The 13,562-nt window shown below is 38.4% G+C and overlaps 1 protein-coding gene across 4 annotated transcripts in view; it reads left to right on the forward strand.

The window, feature by feature from the left end:
* The first annotated feature begins 2,293 nt into the window (after positions 1-2,293).
* mybpc3 (myosin binding protein C3) overlaps positions 2,294-13,562 on the forward strand; it is a 54,994-nt gene continuing 43,725 nt past the window's right edge. For all 4 annotated transcript variants that reach the window (XM_036543142.1, XM_036543141.1, XM_036543139.1 and 1 more), the window contains exons 1-4: positions 2,294-2,411; positions 9,211-9,480; positions 11,841-12,113; positions 12,459-12,545. In XM_036543142.1, coding sequence (XP_036399035.1) covers positions 2,387-2,411; positions 9,211-9,480; positions 11,841-12,113; positions 12,459-12,545 — 655 coding nt within the window. In that variant the 5' untranslated portion in view covers positions 2,294-2,386. The remainder of the gene's footprint in view (positions 2,412-9,210; positions 9,481-11,840; positions 12,114-12,458; positions 12,546-13,562) is intronic.

Genomic DNA, 13,562 nt, shown 5'->3' on the forward strand with positions numbered 1-13,562 from the left:
ATGCATCCAATATGTGTTGATTTTTAAAAAAAAAAAAAAATCAACTTTTGTTTTTATTTTAAGGGAATAAAATATTGAATGTCATATGCAGATGTACACTTACAGAAAAGGTGATGCATATTCCCAAAAAGAGGTTCTTATTACAGTTATTGCATTAAGCACATATGTTCACCAATGGAGTCAGTTTTATTTATTTGTTTACTTGTAGAATTAGACTAGATTATGAACTGCTGAGATATCCCTCAATTCATATTCTGTAGATCAGAGTCAGTATCAGTGACAGCCAGTGAGCCTTGAACCTTTTTTCAGACTTACAGTGGTCCCAAACCCGTTTTTTGGGATTAACAGGATATGGTTAATTTTTATTTGTGTCTAATGTGGTTGCATTACCTCTGAATACTTTACTTTACATAACTTGTTTTCCCACAGATGTTCCCATTTGACTTGCAATCAAAACATGATATCAGTACTCTCTCTCTTCCACTAGATGGAGTAAAGAGCTATACTCTCTCTCTGACAGACATATATATACACACACACACACACACACACACATGCACGCACACGCACACGCACACGCACACGCACACACACACACACACACACACACACACACACACAGTATCAGTACCAAGCAGGATCAGTTGGAATTTGTTAGAAGTTGTTCATTGTTTTGTGGAGGCAATTATGGATTTCATTTAATACTAAAGCATCCATTTTAATGATCTCTGGTAATTACATGCAGATTTGACAATCGAAATTTGATTCAGTGCTAAGTCAAACAGGATGTGAGAGAATAATATGACTGGGGGCTTCACAAAAAAATGGCCTCTAGAACAGGCTGCGTACTGCAATGCCCAGTATCTTGCCCTAGAACAGCAGGTTAGTTATTTTCAGTGAAAGAATGGCAAAGCTCTGCAATATGTCTGCAGCCCAACATACTTCCACTGCATAGGTTAGGGGTACCATCCCATCAATCCATCTCAGCCCCATTAGTTACTTGATGGGGATAATGTGCCACTCGGATCATCTTGACTCATCACATTATTTCCTGCATTATTTCCAGGAATCACAGTCATGTACACAGAATCAGACCCCAAATTAGTACTTAGAAACATGCGGGGAGCGGTGTAGTTTATGGTTGTTTTGGGCTGTATGTGAGGCCACCTTTCCTTCCCCAACACCCCCACCCTAGTCCCATTTCACAATGACTGGCATGTTGCTGCCAAATCCACATTACAAAGGCTCTATAAACTGAGGATGGTGACAGGTCCCCGTGACAGGGCTACAGGGGTGACACGTCTGCCACAGAGAGAGAGGGGGGGGGGGGGGGGGGGAAAAAACGTCACTCGCTGCTTATGAATTAGCATGCTTACGAAAAGCAAATGTCAAAACCGAAACCCCTTCGGTCCGAGGGAGGACATTGAGAATTGAGATGTCTGCAGGTGGGAACAGAGTGAGGTGAGGCTCTGTTATTCACAAACCCTCAGCAGCAAGGTCAGCATGTTGAAGCACAGCAGATAAGCCTCCCACTCAGCCTGGATAGTCCACTTCTCTTGTTGTGGGATGTGCGTAGAGCAGGTGCAGTAAACACTCTATTATGGTTTTATTCCAGCTCATTTATCATATCTTCACTGGGACATAGAGGCTATGGGCTAACTAGACATCAAAGGCCTCCCTTAATAAGATGATGATATACAATGGATGGACTAGGATTCAGTACACCCATGAAAAAGGTAACTAGGAAGATGATATAAGAGAAAAACTCTAACTAGAAGAGTTCCATTGTTTTTCGCCTTTTGAAAGGGTAACATTGTTTTTGAGAGTAGCTATTCTGGCTTTTATTGGTAAGCTGCATTAATTGGCAAAACACAGGGATTTAGAACATGTGCAAGGTTATTTTTGATGCTGTCTGTCCAGATAATAGATCACATAAACGTAGATGACCCTCCCTTTCCCTGACACCAGGAAAGCATTCTTGGAAGTACTCAAGAAGAGGGGGCATTTTGTCTTAGTGCACAACTGATAAAAGGAGTATTTGACGAGCGCTGGGAAATGGTCCTGTTCTCTCTCCCTTTTTTTTTGTTATGGGGGGGGGGGGTGAATCTGGAGAGAGTGAGAGACTTTGTCGGAGTCATTTTCTAAATTTAACTCCCCCCCATCCTGGGTTCTGTCATGCGGGTGAAGTGCTTGGGAAGGGGGGATTGTTGAAATATGGTACTGTGGAGGGAGCTGGGCTGGATGTTCACTATCTCATTGTTGAAAACAGAAGGGGTGGGGGGATATTCCAGCCTCACTCTGGAAGTGGGGTCGGAAGGTTTATTAACAGCACAGACTGGGGAGTTGTAAAGTCTGTCTTTTCAGACAAAGAGGACACTCACTCAAGATGCCAGAGCCAGTCAAAAAACCAGGTAAGCAAATTTCAGCGGGTCACCTTTAGTTTATGAGGGTGTGTTGACTATGGTAAGAAGTGGCAGGACCTCTGAAACTTACCACCTTGACTTTTTTCCCCCCTTTTACATTGTTTTTGTGGTTTTGAAATGCTTGCTTTGTGAGCTGTGAGAATTATAAGCCATTCTTTCCCACTTTTTTGTCTGGGTTTTGGCTGTGAAGGAGGGAGAATGATGTGCTCTATGTTTTCAATGTCCCGGTTTATAGTAAGAGGTTATCCATTAAACATAAGTATCATCAAAATTCTGTTAATTCCCAGAGGAAGAGAGTACAGTAACACGTGATTTCATAATCCGTTTGTTTCATTACTGTAGTGAATATATGAGATGCCATTCAGAATTGGAGTTTATGGTATTCTGAATTTTAACACATAGGATGTCTCAAAGACATTACATATGTTTGCATAGAAAAGTAATTTTCCTTCATTCATCTAATCATCTATTTATAGCAATACACTACAGCAAATGTTTTATTGATTGCTGTGATGGATTGCTGTGATGGATTTTTCTCTCTTTAACAGAAATATCTAAATAATTGTTTTAAAAATTCCTTAAATGTATGTGAGTACAAAGACATAGCTCATAGCTCATAGCCGCATGTTATAATTTCATATTATATTGTTTGAATTGAGAGAAAATGGATGTGTACAACTACAGTAATGAGTGGAGCTGTTCTTCTGTCTAGCTGAACCTCAAGTGTTTAGACCTGTCTCATACCCTTTTGACCTCTGGATGACTGGTACACTGTCCTGGTATGCCTTGGTTCCATAGCTCCACCCATTCAAGAGTGGAAGTCTTAGGTAAAATTGACTGCGTAATTCCATCATTCAACAGGAGAATAACCAAAAAGAAATAGATCTATCCGCTGGAGCTTTTTTTTTGTTTTCAGACATCAGGCAGTGGCTTGAACCCATGGAGAAGACAGAGGATTCTTTGCTGTTAACTGTTGCACATTCTAGGTGCAGTCTTTCCTGAGTGTTCAAAGTAAGGTTTTTGTTTGCTTAGAGCTAAATAAAACAAAAGCAAAACAAAAAAGCTTTTTATTATTTTAAGTTTTTTTTTTTTTTTTGGAATTTAGGAATTGTTGGAAAAAATGCTACTTAAGCGTCATAACACTTTCCACGCTTTACCCTTGCCATGGAAATTGGACCAATGAGACGCAACAGAGACGCAACATCCATCTTTTAGAAGATTCACATTTCATTCCAGCTTCACATTCTTTAATGGGATGTGCTGAAAAGGTGGAAATATAGAACAGAGCACATGGTCCTCCGAGCACTAGTAGTGTGTCCAAGCACACTAACACAGCTTTTCAACAAGAAGCAGGGCCACACAGATGATGCATGCAAACGCGAGACTGGACAGCTATGCCAAGTGTTTTGCATTGTAGTGGGTTGTATCACCATTCCATCCAGATCTGCTATGACTGCTATGACCAATTTTGTTTAAAAAAAAAAAAAACCCTCCTTTTCATAAGTATGCGGTTTCAACCCTCCCATCAAAGTGCTCAATGAATCCATTAATTCCGACAAATCTTGTAAGTGTTTAGCACTGTTCCAAACTGCCACTTTCTGTCCATCAGTGATGTAGTCCTGCAAATGGGCAAGCATGAAGCACATACCTACTGTAGACCGATTTGTTGACTTGTATTCTCAGTTTTTACACACAAGTGGAAGCTATGCTTCACAACCTTTTAAAAATTCAATTCTGTACAACAGTAACATATATACTTGCCCACATATATATACCTGCTCTACACAGCCAGTATGTGTTCCACAGGAGTAACTGCCAATCAAATCATCATACATGCTATATGATGCTATAACACATCTGTATATGTGGCTAGTACCCACAGTGACAGAAAAGACCAACCCCAGATTACATTAATTTCCTTAAATTCCAACAGTTATGCTTGAAAACATTAGTGACAAGCCATGAAGTCAAAACATGTACAGCAACGTGATTCATAGATCTGTTATTAGTAAGCAACACGTTATCCCATCAATGCAGACTGCTTGATGAGACCACTGTGTTTCTTGTGGCTGACTGATGTGAAGTCATCAGCCAAAAACAGAGGGAGGAATTTTAAGGAGATACCAGTGGTTTGGCTGCAAAGTAAAACAAACATGTTAAGTAGCTAAATATCTACAGTAGGCTGATATCAAATGAGATAGCTATAATCTCATTTAGCTATAAATATGAATTCAGATAAATGTAATTATGAATTCAGTTAGCACATACTGTAACTGTAAATTTTGTAGGTTCCTGGTTGATCATCTGAATGCTTGGTATAAGGCTAGGTTTCAGTTCAGAGTTCCCCAATTTTCCATTTATGGTAAGAAAACAAAATGAGTAAATGATTTGACACATAAGAGACAGATACCTCATGAAAGAAACCGTATACGACAAAAAAGAAGTATCTTTCTCATGCCATATTATGGCATTTAAAATGACTATAAATGAGAAGAGACTGAATAACCTTGTTCTACACCAATACAAATACACATTTTTATGCACTACTGAACCCATGTTATCCACATTTTCTTTCAAAAAGAAAGTGAAGTCCGTTTGTGTCTAAAGACTAAACCACAGTTCAGGTTACACAATGAAGTTTGTCAGCCTAGCGTTTACATAGGCGTGTTAAGCCCAGTACCATTCATGGCACTTGCAGCATTGCCATCTGTGATCTGCCTAAACGCTTGAGCATTAGCTGCAGTATCCTGGCATGTAAAGCACATCTTTCTTTTTGCTTGTTTTAGACAGAGGAATTTTCACTCAGAGGCCTTTCTCAACAGAGATGTCGTAGAGGAAATATGTTTCAACTATTACTTGCCGAGTTTAAGAATGCATTAATAAACTAGACTGGAGGGATGCATGTGGTGGGCACTGCATTCGGCACAATATCAGGTGTACAGTGAACTAAACCTGTTTAAATCCTGAGCTGACAAATGAAAGCTGAGAAATTATCATTCCGTTCTTTGCAAATGCAAAGGCTTTCCAACACTATTTTCCCATATCAGTCTCCTCCTGATCTAGCTTGACTGCAACAATGGCATACTGTCACACTGGCACTACAGGAGACTGTGATACTGCAATGTCACTTCTCCACAGGGAGACCAACTTTCCAAACCAAATCCTTTTCTTTATGCTATAATACAGAATTAGCATCATTGGAAACTTAACTGAAAAATCCCAAGCCAAATAAACCAAGAGGAAATATTATCTTAGTCTATTGGACAAGAATACGAAAAACTCGTTGTTCAGAAAGTCTTCTGTGCGATCACTCTCAGCTCATATGTACAGAAAATGAACCACATCTTTTGAGTTGAGATTAGTTGGGCTGTGTATCACAAATTTCAAAAAGTGTGGTGGCACGCTTGTTAGCTAACCAGTAATGTCTTTGTTGTTGAGGTAAATGTATTTCATGATAAGTTGTCATCTGCATTAACAGGACTAAAGTTTTTAATCAAAATATAGTAGAATCACTGTGCTGGAAAACAAACTTTTGCTTGTGAAGAAAACATTTTGCTGATTAACATGAAAACTTTCAACATGTCATGAGGATCTCTGAATTTCATATCAACCATGATCTCCATCTCAAACATATTCATGAGTACCTGTAAGCTCCTGTTGTGTCCTCCTTTAACTGATGCTTTCTTTATGGAGTGATGTTTTTCTTTCCTAATGTGTTTTCTGTTGCATTCAATGCCTATATATTCCCTGGACAAATATTATTGAGGAAAAGACTTAGAATTTAAACAGAATTTAAAGGATTTAAAATCCATGGAAACTATGAACAATGAAAGAACAATGAAAAGAAAGAAAACAAAGACAAAACAAGGTTTTACTAAAAACCTGTTTCTTTATAGGATAGATCTAAAACTTACGGTGGGGGTTTATTGAGTGTTTGGCAATGTGAAGTTATTTCCCTTTTTCTTTATGATTTTTAAGTGATGATCATGATAATTTCACTTCAACAGACAAAATATAATCATATGTGACTGGAAAAAGGAGCTGATCAATAACTGTATTAATCATGTAATGGAGTGTAATTTCCAGTTGGCTTGATGCAACAAACTCCCATTTCAGCAGACTTTTCCCACTAATCATATAAAACAATATTTCATTCAAGAATAAAAGTGCTAATATAATAAAGCTATTTGTAGAGCTGAATAAAAAGTCCATTTACTACTAGAATGGAATGGGGGAGATATATATGGCAAGATATGCTTGCAGGGGTTACAGTGTACTTTTGGAAAGCCTGCAGAAGTGAACCCCACTTTTGATATGTGTCATTCAAACAGAAATAGAGATCAGCTAATCCTTTACCATTACCTGTGCTGCAGTCCCTGCTGTATTAAATCTGTACAGCATAGGTGTTTATTGAAGGGTATGTATGTATTCTATATTTAACCTCATTCAGAAGGCACATAGTAACATTTTGCTTTGAGGGGTATCTACGTGGAGGTCATTCATATATCGTCTCACCCACGTAGCTTGTATATAAAAACGTTTCTAAAGCTTATGTTCAAAGCATTAAGTTTAACAAATTTTATTTCAAGGATTTTAATATGATCGGATCTATTTGGGTGATATATTTGAATGTATGGGAATCTTGACAGGCAAGCAATTTTATATAAGGCCTAATTTTTCACATGGAGCTATTGATGCTAACATAGTTTTCACTATTTTTATTATGACACTATTTTTATTCTTAAACAGTGTTATGCCATTTGAATTAAAATATATTTTGTATTCCTTCCTCATAACTATAAATTCTATTATAGTTATGAATGAAAAATGAGGATTAAGATTTCAAATTACCAAAGCATCCATAATCTTTAAATAGACATCATAAAAATCACGTTTCTTCCTCTGCATAGCATTGCAAGCTCAGGCATCAAATCCCTTAAACCAAGCTAACGTGAAACATTCCCTTCCTTCAAGATTCTGGACTATCTAGAGAGAGACTAATTTATTGTACAAACATCTAAGTCACTTCATGCTATATACATTGAAAACCAAACATAGGAAGGTTTGAAGTTTTGCTTTTAATATGGAGGATACTACTCAGATAACTACTGAGGTTTTACTTGACTGATGAGATTCTATTCAAATACAAAAAAGAGCATAACCAAAATGGAAAATAATATACGCATACCTTAGGTCTACTAGATTTGACACCTCAACACCAGATAATGTATGATTACTATACCAGGCATACAGTAACTCAGCATCTATCCCCAGCAAAGTGAGAATTCTCTCGCTAACAGTAGCAACGTGATGGTAAAAGGTCCAAATTATTCATGGGTGATTTCATAAACTTCATGGGCAATTTAACACTTTCTCAACATTGAGAGTCGCATGTTCCACCTTTCCCCACCCCCTATAAAAATACATCCTCATAAAACACACCCAACAATGTCTGAGTTGACTACATTGGTTGAAATGTGCTGTATAAGAGCCTTAAAGGTAGCAGTAGGTGTAGTAACTAACGAGTTGTAGTGGGGTGCACCTCTGAGCTAATCCGTGCTTACGATACGATGTAAGGATGAAGCTGATCAAAAAAGCTCAAAGTTCAAAACTGAGAGCTCATACACCTGATAACTGCCTTTATTACATCTTAATGCTTCTATAATGCCCCAAGAATTTTCTAGCACACCATGTTTGAAATGACATATATTCAAGTGTGATAGTTGCTGCGACTAAATTTTCTGTACAAGAAAAGGCTACTACTGCAATCTTGCAATCTTAAACCAACAAAGAAGCTTACTAATTATTTAGAGCACACCTAATCCATATTTTTAGGACTCAGCCAAAAACTAAACGTGTTACCACCAAAAGAAGCCTAACACTGCAAAACCGCACTACTGTAATTGTAACCATCAAAAATCCAGTAAGAAATTGTGCCAATGTCCTGTATAGGAAGATTATATGTATGTCCAAGCTGTGATCAGATTCTCTTATATGCTCTATAATGGACTCCTACACATCACGTGCCAGAGAAAGACTGGGCTATTTTTAGGTATTTATTCCATTCATTTATTCCAATGACGCAGTTCACAGTGGCAGTCAACTAAAACTGCAACATGTAAACCCACAGGCATGTATGGTTAGGTTTCAGCCCACCTAATCTCTCCATAAAAAGCAAGGGAAATTCAAAACTGAATCCTGGTGGATCCTTAGGGTTGTAGCAATGTCCAGCCTTTTCCCACTGAGCACTGGTCCCACCTACACTCCTTTTATAATCAGACAATAGCGGGCTGTTGAATTCAGGACCATGGACATACAATATAGTCACTTATTTCATGCATCATATTGATGCAAAATTACTTTATTGTGATGTTTTCTTTTGGGGTCCTGTTTCTGCTCATTTCTGAGAGATAATATATGTGTATGCCCCTTTCCTTAGGAAAGAGCATTATAATGCATGTATTAGCATGCATTATAATGGAAAAAAATGCTAAATGCCTTATTAATTTTGAAGTACTTTTACATTTTTTCATATTTTATTTATATTTGGACTTTTTAAGGAGAGTGTGTCTTTGATTCATTTTTAAACTTTCAGTAAATGAAATTAATATACAGTAACTTCAATACAGGGGCTATTTACTGCACATATGTGAGGCTTAATCATTAAAAAAGGAAACAGATCCATGCTTTATTTGCTGTATTAATAGAAAACTAACTACGCAAACAGACCCGCAGAATATAGTATGTTTGAATGAGCTGTGGTTAAGTGGCTTACCTGCTTCCCCAGCCTCTGCCTTCAAAAAGAAACCTAAGACTACAGTGGTCGTAGCCGGAGGGACTGCAGTGTTCAAGGCTGAGACGGAGAAGCCAGATGCCAAGGTGAAATGGCAACGGGGCTCTGCAGACATCACAGCTAGCGATAAATATGTCATCTCTGCCGAGGGAAATAAGCACTCCCTCACCATCAAAAATGTCACCAAAGAGGACGACGTGATCTACGCTGTGATTGCTGGCAGTTCAAAGGTCAAATTTGAGCTCAAAGTGAAGGAACAAGCAGGTGGGTGTATTGGCCAGTGAGCATTTTTCAGCATTAACTGCCTTGTATCCAGCTGTGCACATATGGTCATTAAATGTGCACATTGCAATTCATAGCTATTCATGCTAGTTTTTATACTGTTTAAAGAGTGCAATTCTGTGGCACACTCTGGATATATAATCACTATTGGTGAATATAATCTAAGGATGATGTCCTCAAGCTGTATTCCAGAAACACTCTGTAACATGACCTTTAATACAGCAAAGTAATTTCTTTAGTATTGTAGCATGCATTATAAAGTGATAAATGATTTGCCCATAAATATGGTTAGTTGAGCAAATGGATTGCAAAGTGGGGGCGGGTGGAAGTACACCAGAGTTGTCAATAACATGTGTGCTGGAGACACTGGGGACATACCCCCACCACTTTTTGTCGTGGCCCATTTCGTCCCCACCACTTTTTGAAAGTCTTTAGTTGAACACGTTGAACCCGTTGTTGTCCCCAGCACTTTTCAAAACAAACTGACGCCACTGCATGTGTGTATAAAGAATATGAACAACATCAATTCCTGTGTTCTCCCAGTGTAAGCACAAGCCAAAGGTAGTTATCTGTTTCTAGTTACAGTACTACCACCTCCAGAATTACATATAGAATGTGCTGGTGGAAGTGGTTTAATCCTTTCATTATACTGGTACTTCCACAAAATGTTAAAATAATTTTCAAAAAAGTTGTCAATTCAAAACGGTTTCATTGTATGTAGGGTTTGCTACAGGTCTACTTTTCACCCAACAGGTCTGATTTATAGCTTCTGTGCCTATAAGGTTTTCAGAGCAGTAAATGTTAGGTATAGAAACTAATCCAAAATATTATATGATTGCTTTACACTAGTAATATTGAATTCTCATGTGTGAAATTCAAACAGCTGACATTTTTCAAGTCAGAGAACCAGTATAAGTAGAGTAACCAGTAAATGTGTGAACTTAAGCACTTTCAAATTTAGAAATATGTAACACTGGAGAAAAAGTGATTGTGTGAGTGATTATGTGTACAGCCTTAGAGGTTCACCTCTGGTAGGCCACTAGACTGTGAAGAAAGTCCAACAGGATATCTGAGGAGCAAAGGCAGGCCCCCATTAGTAGTGGTCTAGTGATGAGCATTAGCTGCTCTTGGAACTCTCAACCAATTTTTTGTAGGCCCACTACAAAAGTGGACAGAACCATTTACACAACCCTAATATCAACAATAATAATCTGCAATTATTATTATTATTATTATTATTATTATTATTATTATTTTTATTATTTCGGATTATTATGCAAAATAAAATAAATAACTAAAAAAATGTTTAACAAATGTATAACCTTCCCTTGGGCACAGACTTTGTAAAGCTTTTTTAAGAAGGAGGAGGTACCATCTCACCTATTTCCTCATCCTTTTCTCTGAAAAATCAACCTATCAGTCAGTTAGAAAATGAAATAAACTTTGACATGTCATTGTGAAATTGCTTCAAGAAGTTACAGTCCAAGCACAGACAAAGACTGTACAGACTAAATTTAATTTCTGCTTTGTGGATACTGTAACTCAGTGTCAACCAAAATGATTACACTATGGTGGAAAAGTAGTAGCCAACCTCTGCTACACACTGTTTCCCCCTCAAAATAACAACAGTTAAACAATGATCTGAAGCTTAATTTCAGGAGCATTCCATACCAGAAGACAGTCATTCTGAAATTTCTGATTCTTTCAGTCACAAGACTGGAAATCAACTTTTCTTTAACTCAATAGATCCAACCTTACATATGGTCATCTTATTTTCAGTCTGCACAAAATTCCAGCTATGCAATCATCACACATTTTAATGTCCAATCAAAAACTCCCTAGTCTGAAGTTCTTTAATAATCCTCCTTCTCTTAGTCCCAATTAAGCAGTGGTGAGCATGTGTTGTTTTGTTAAAATGTTCTATGTTTCTCATGTTTACCTGTAAAATATAAGTTAGCCTGCTGCCTGGTCTATTTGATCACCCATTGGGAAGTTGCCACGGAAAAGAACCAAGCCAAGGCAGTCAACTTCATGGCATGCTCTTACTGAAATTTCAGTCATTCTGTCATTATGAGAGATATGCAGGTACCCATTTGTGTCTTTTCCTACATTTGTGTATTTAACACCCTCATGCCACTTAGAAATGTAGTGTCACAAATGAACTAACATTGTAATCCCTTCCTACCTCCTCCTACGTAACTGTCCAGTGCTGTTAAAATAACACTGAGTGTGAAAGTGTGACTATGGATAAGTCAGGAATCTCAAATATTTACTAATATGAAGTTAGTAAAATAAGTCCTATGTGAAAGTCAGACTCTCTGTCTGTCTGTACTGTTTGTCAGAAAAAGTTGAGGATGGTGCAAGCGCTGCTGAAGAACCGGCCCCAGCTTCAGTGCCCTCAGAAGATCCAGCTTCAGCTTCAGCTGAAAGTCCAGCCCCGGCCCCAGCTGATAGTCCAGCTCCAGCTCCTGCTGAAGATCCTACTCCAGCTCCATCTGAAAATCCACCTGCAGCTCCAGCACCTGCTGATGAGCCAGCTCCACCCCCAGCACCAGCTGCGGATCCAGCTGCTCCCCCAGCTTCAGCTCCAACTCAGGAGCAGGCCCATCCCGAGCGTGAGTACACAAAACAAAGCTCTTTAATGTACTCTGCCCAGAAGGTCACTATTTCATTTAACAATGGTTTGGAAAGGATCCCTGCGTAGTTTACTTCTCCAGCATTGCTTCCCTCAAGTAAATCAAAAAGTAGCGAGAGCTAGCTGAGGGACACTCTGAATGCAATGTCTCACGAGGATATTTATGGATGCAATCTTTGGAGAAACTATTTTGAACTTCAAAGGCTAACTAGAAAATGGTGTTAATATCAATGGCCTCCCCGTTCAACCATTTTTCTAGAATATCACAGGTCTGTTCAAAGTGGTGGTCTCCACTATTTTCTCATTTTTCACCCCCCATGCCCAGATTTGGCAGAGAGCCAGCTGCCTGACACACGGCAGGACCTCACTGGACTCTTCATGGAAAAGCCCCAGAGTGGAGAGGTCACTGTAGGTAAGTGCTCCTGCCAAATCCAGACTTGTGATCCTCTCCAGTCCCCCAACAATGAGAATCCCACCAATGCTAAACATTCGAAATGTGCAGAAAGAAAACAGCAGCATGCTGAAACACATAACAGTGAACAGCCCTTTGCTGCAAAATGCCCAAACCACGTATTTGCCTAATGTCAGGCTTGTAGATGAACTCCACTGGGGAATGAATACTTGGCCCTTTGATAAAAGTCAGACACAAATAAAAGTTACATGTAATTGCTTAGTGCTTTACAGAAAGCATCTTACATGCTGAAATAAATGGTTAATGTAAACCTAGAGAACTTGGAGAAAACCTGGAGAAAACCTGCATGTTTTCATGTCTAAACCCGGAGAAATACAAACGAAAGGCCCTTTTATGTGAGACCAGCAAGCTTGTTTAAAATTAAAAAAAAAGTTCAGTAACATTGTATGAGTCCTGGGGCACATCTGAAATGTGATACTGTTCTTACTGTTGCCCCACATAACAACTGTGGGGAAAGAAATTTTTGCAAAAGGCACTTTACTAAAAATACCCAGGTCCAGTGGCACAGTGGTAGAGATGACAAATAAGGGTAAAGAAAATGTGTCATGGGTATTTACATCATAACGTAGGCATAACGTTCACACTAAATGATTAGCTCAATGTGATTGTAAGATATATTACATACAGCATAATTTTTTATGATTCTTAAGCATTCTGACATGAGTTCATTAAACCCTGGAAAACGTTTGCTTTAATGAATAACCTGTGCAACTGTATTTAGAGAAGTACTCGCACACATATAAACTCATTTCACACTGGACAGTCATTACAAAATGCCATTTCTGCACTATCTGGTCTTAATACTGCAAATTCTTCTTCAGGAATTCTGTTTTTAGACCAAAATATCATGAAAGTGTCTGTTGGTGTAGAACAAATAGAACAAGGAAATTTGCTAATCACATGTATGCATTAGTGGTGGGACAGCAGCTCTATTCAAAGTCTGTGCTCCTGTGTTTG

The sequence above is a fragment of the Megalops cyprinoides genome, chromosome 13 (genome assembly GCF_013368585.1).
Source record: "Megalops cyprinoides isolate fMegCyp1 chromosome 13, fMegCyp1.pri, whole genome shotgun sequence".
Classification (NCBI taxonomy): domain Eukaryota; kingdom Metazoa; phylum Chordata; class Actinopteri; order Elopiformes; family Megalopidae; genus Megalops; species Megalops cyprinoides.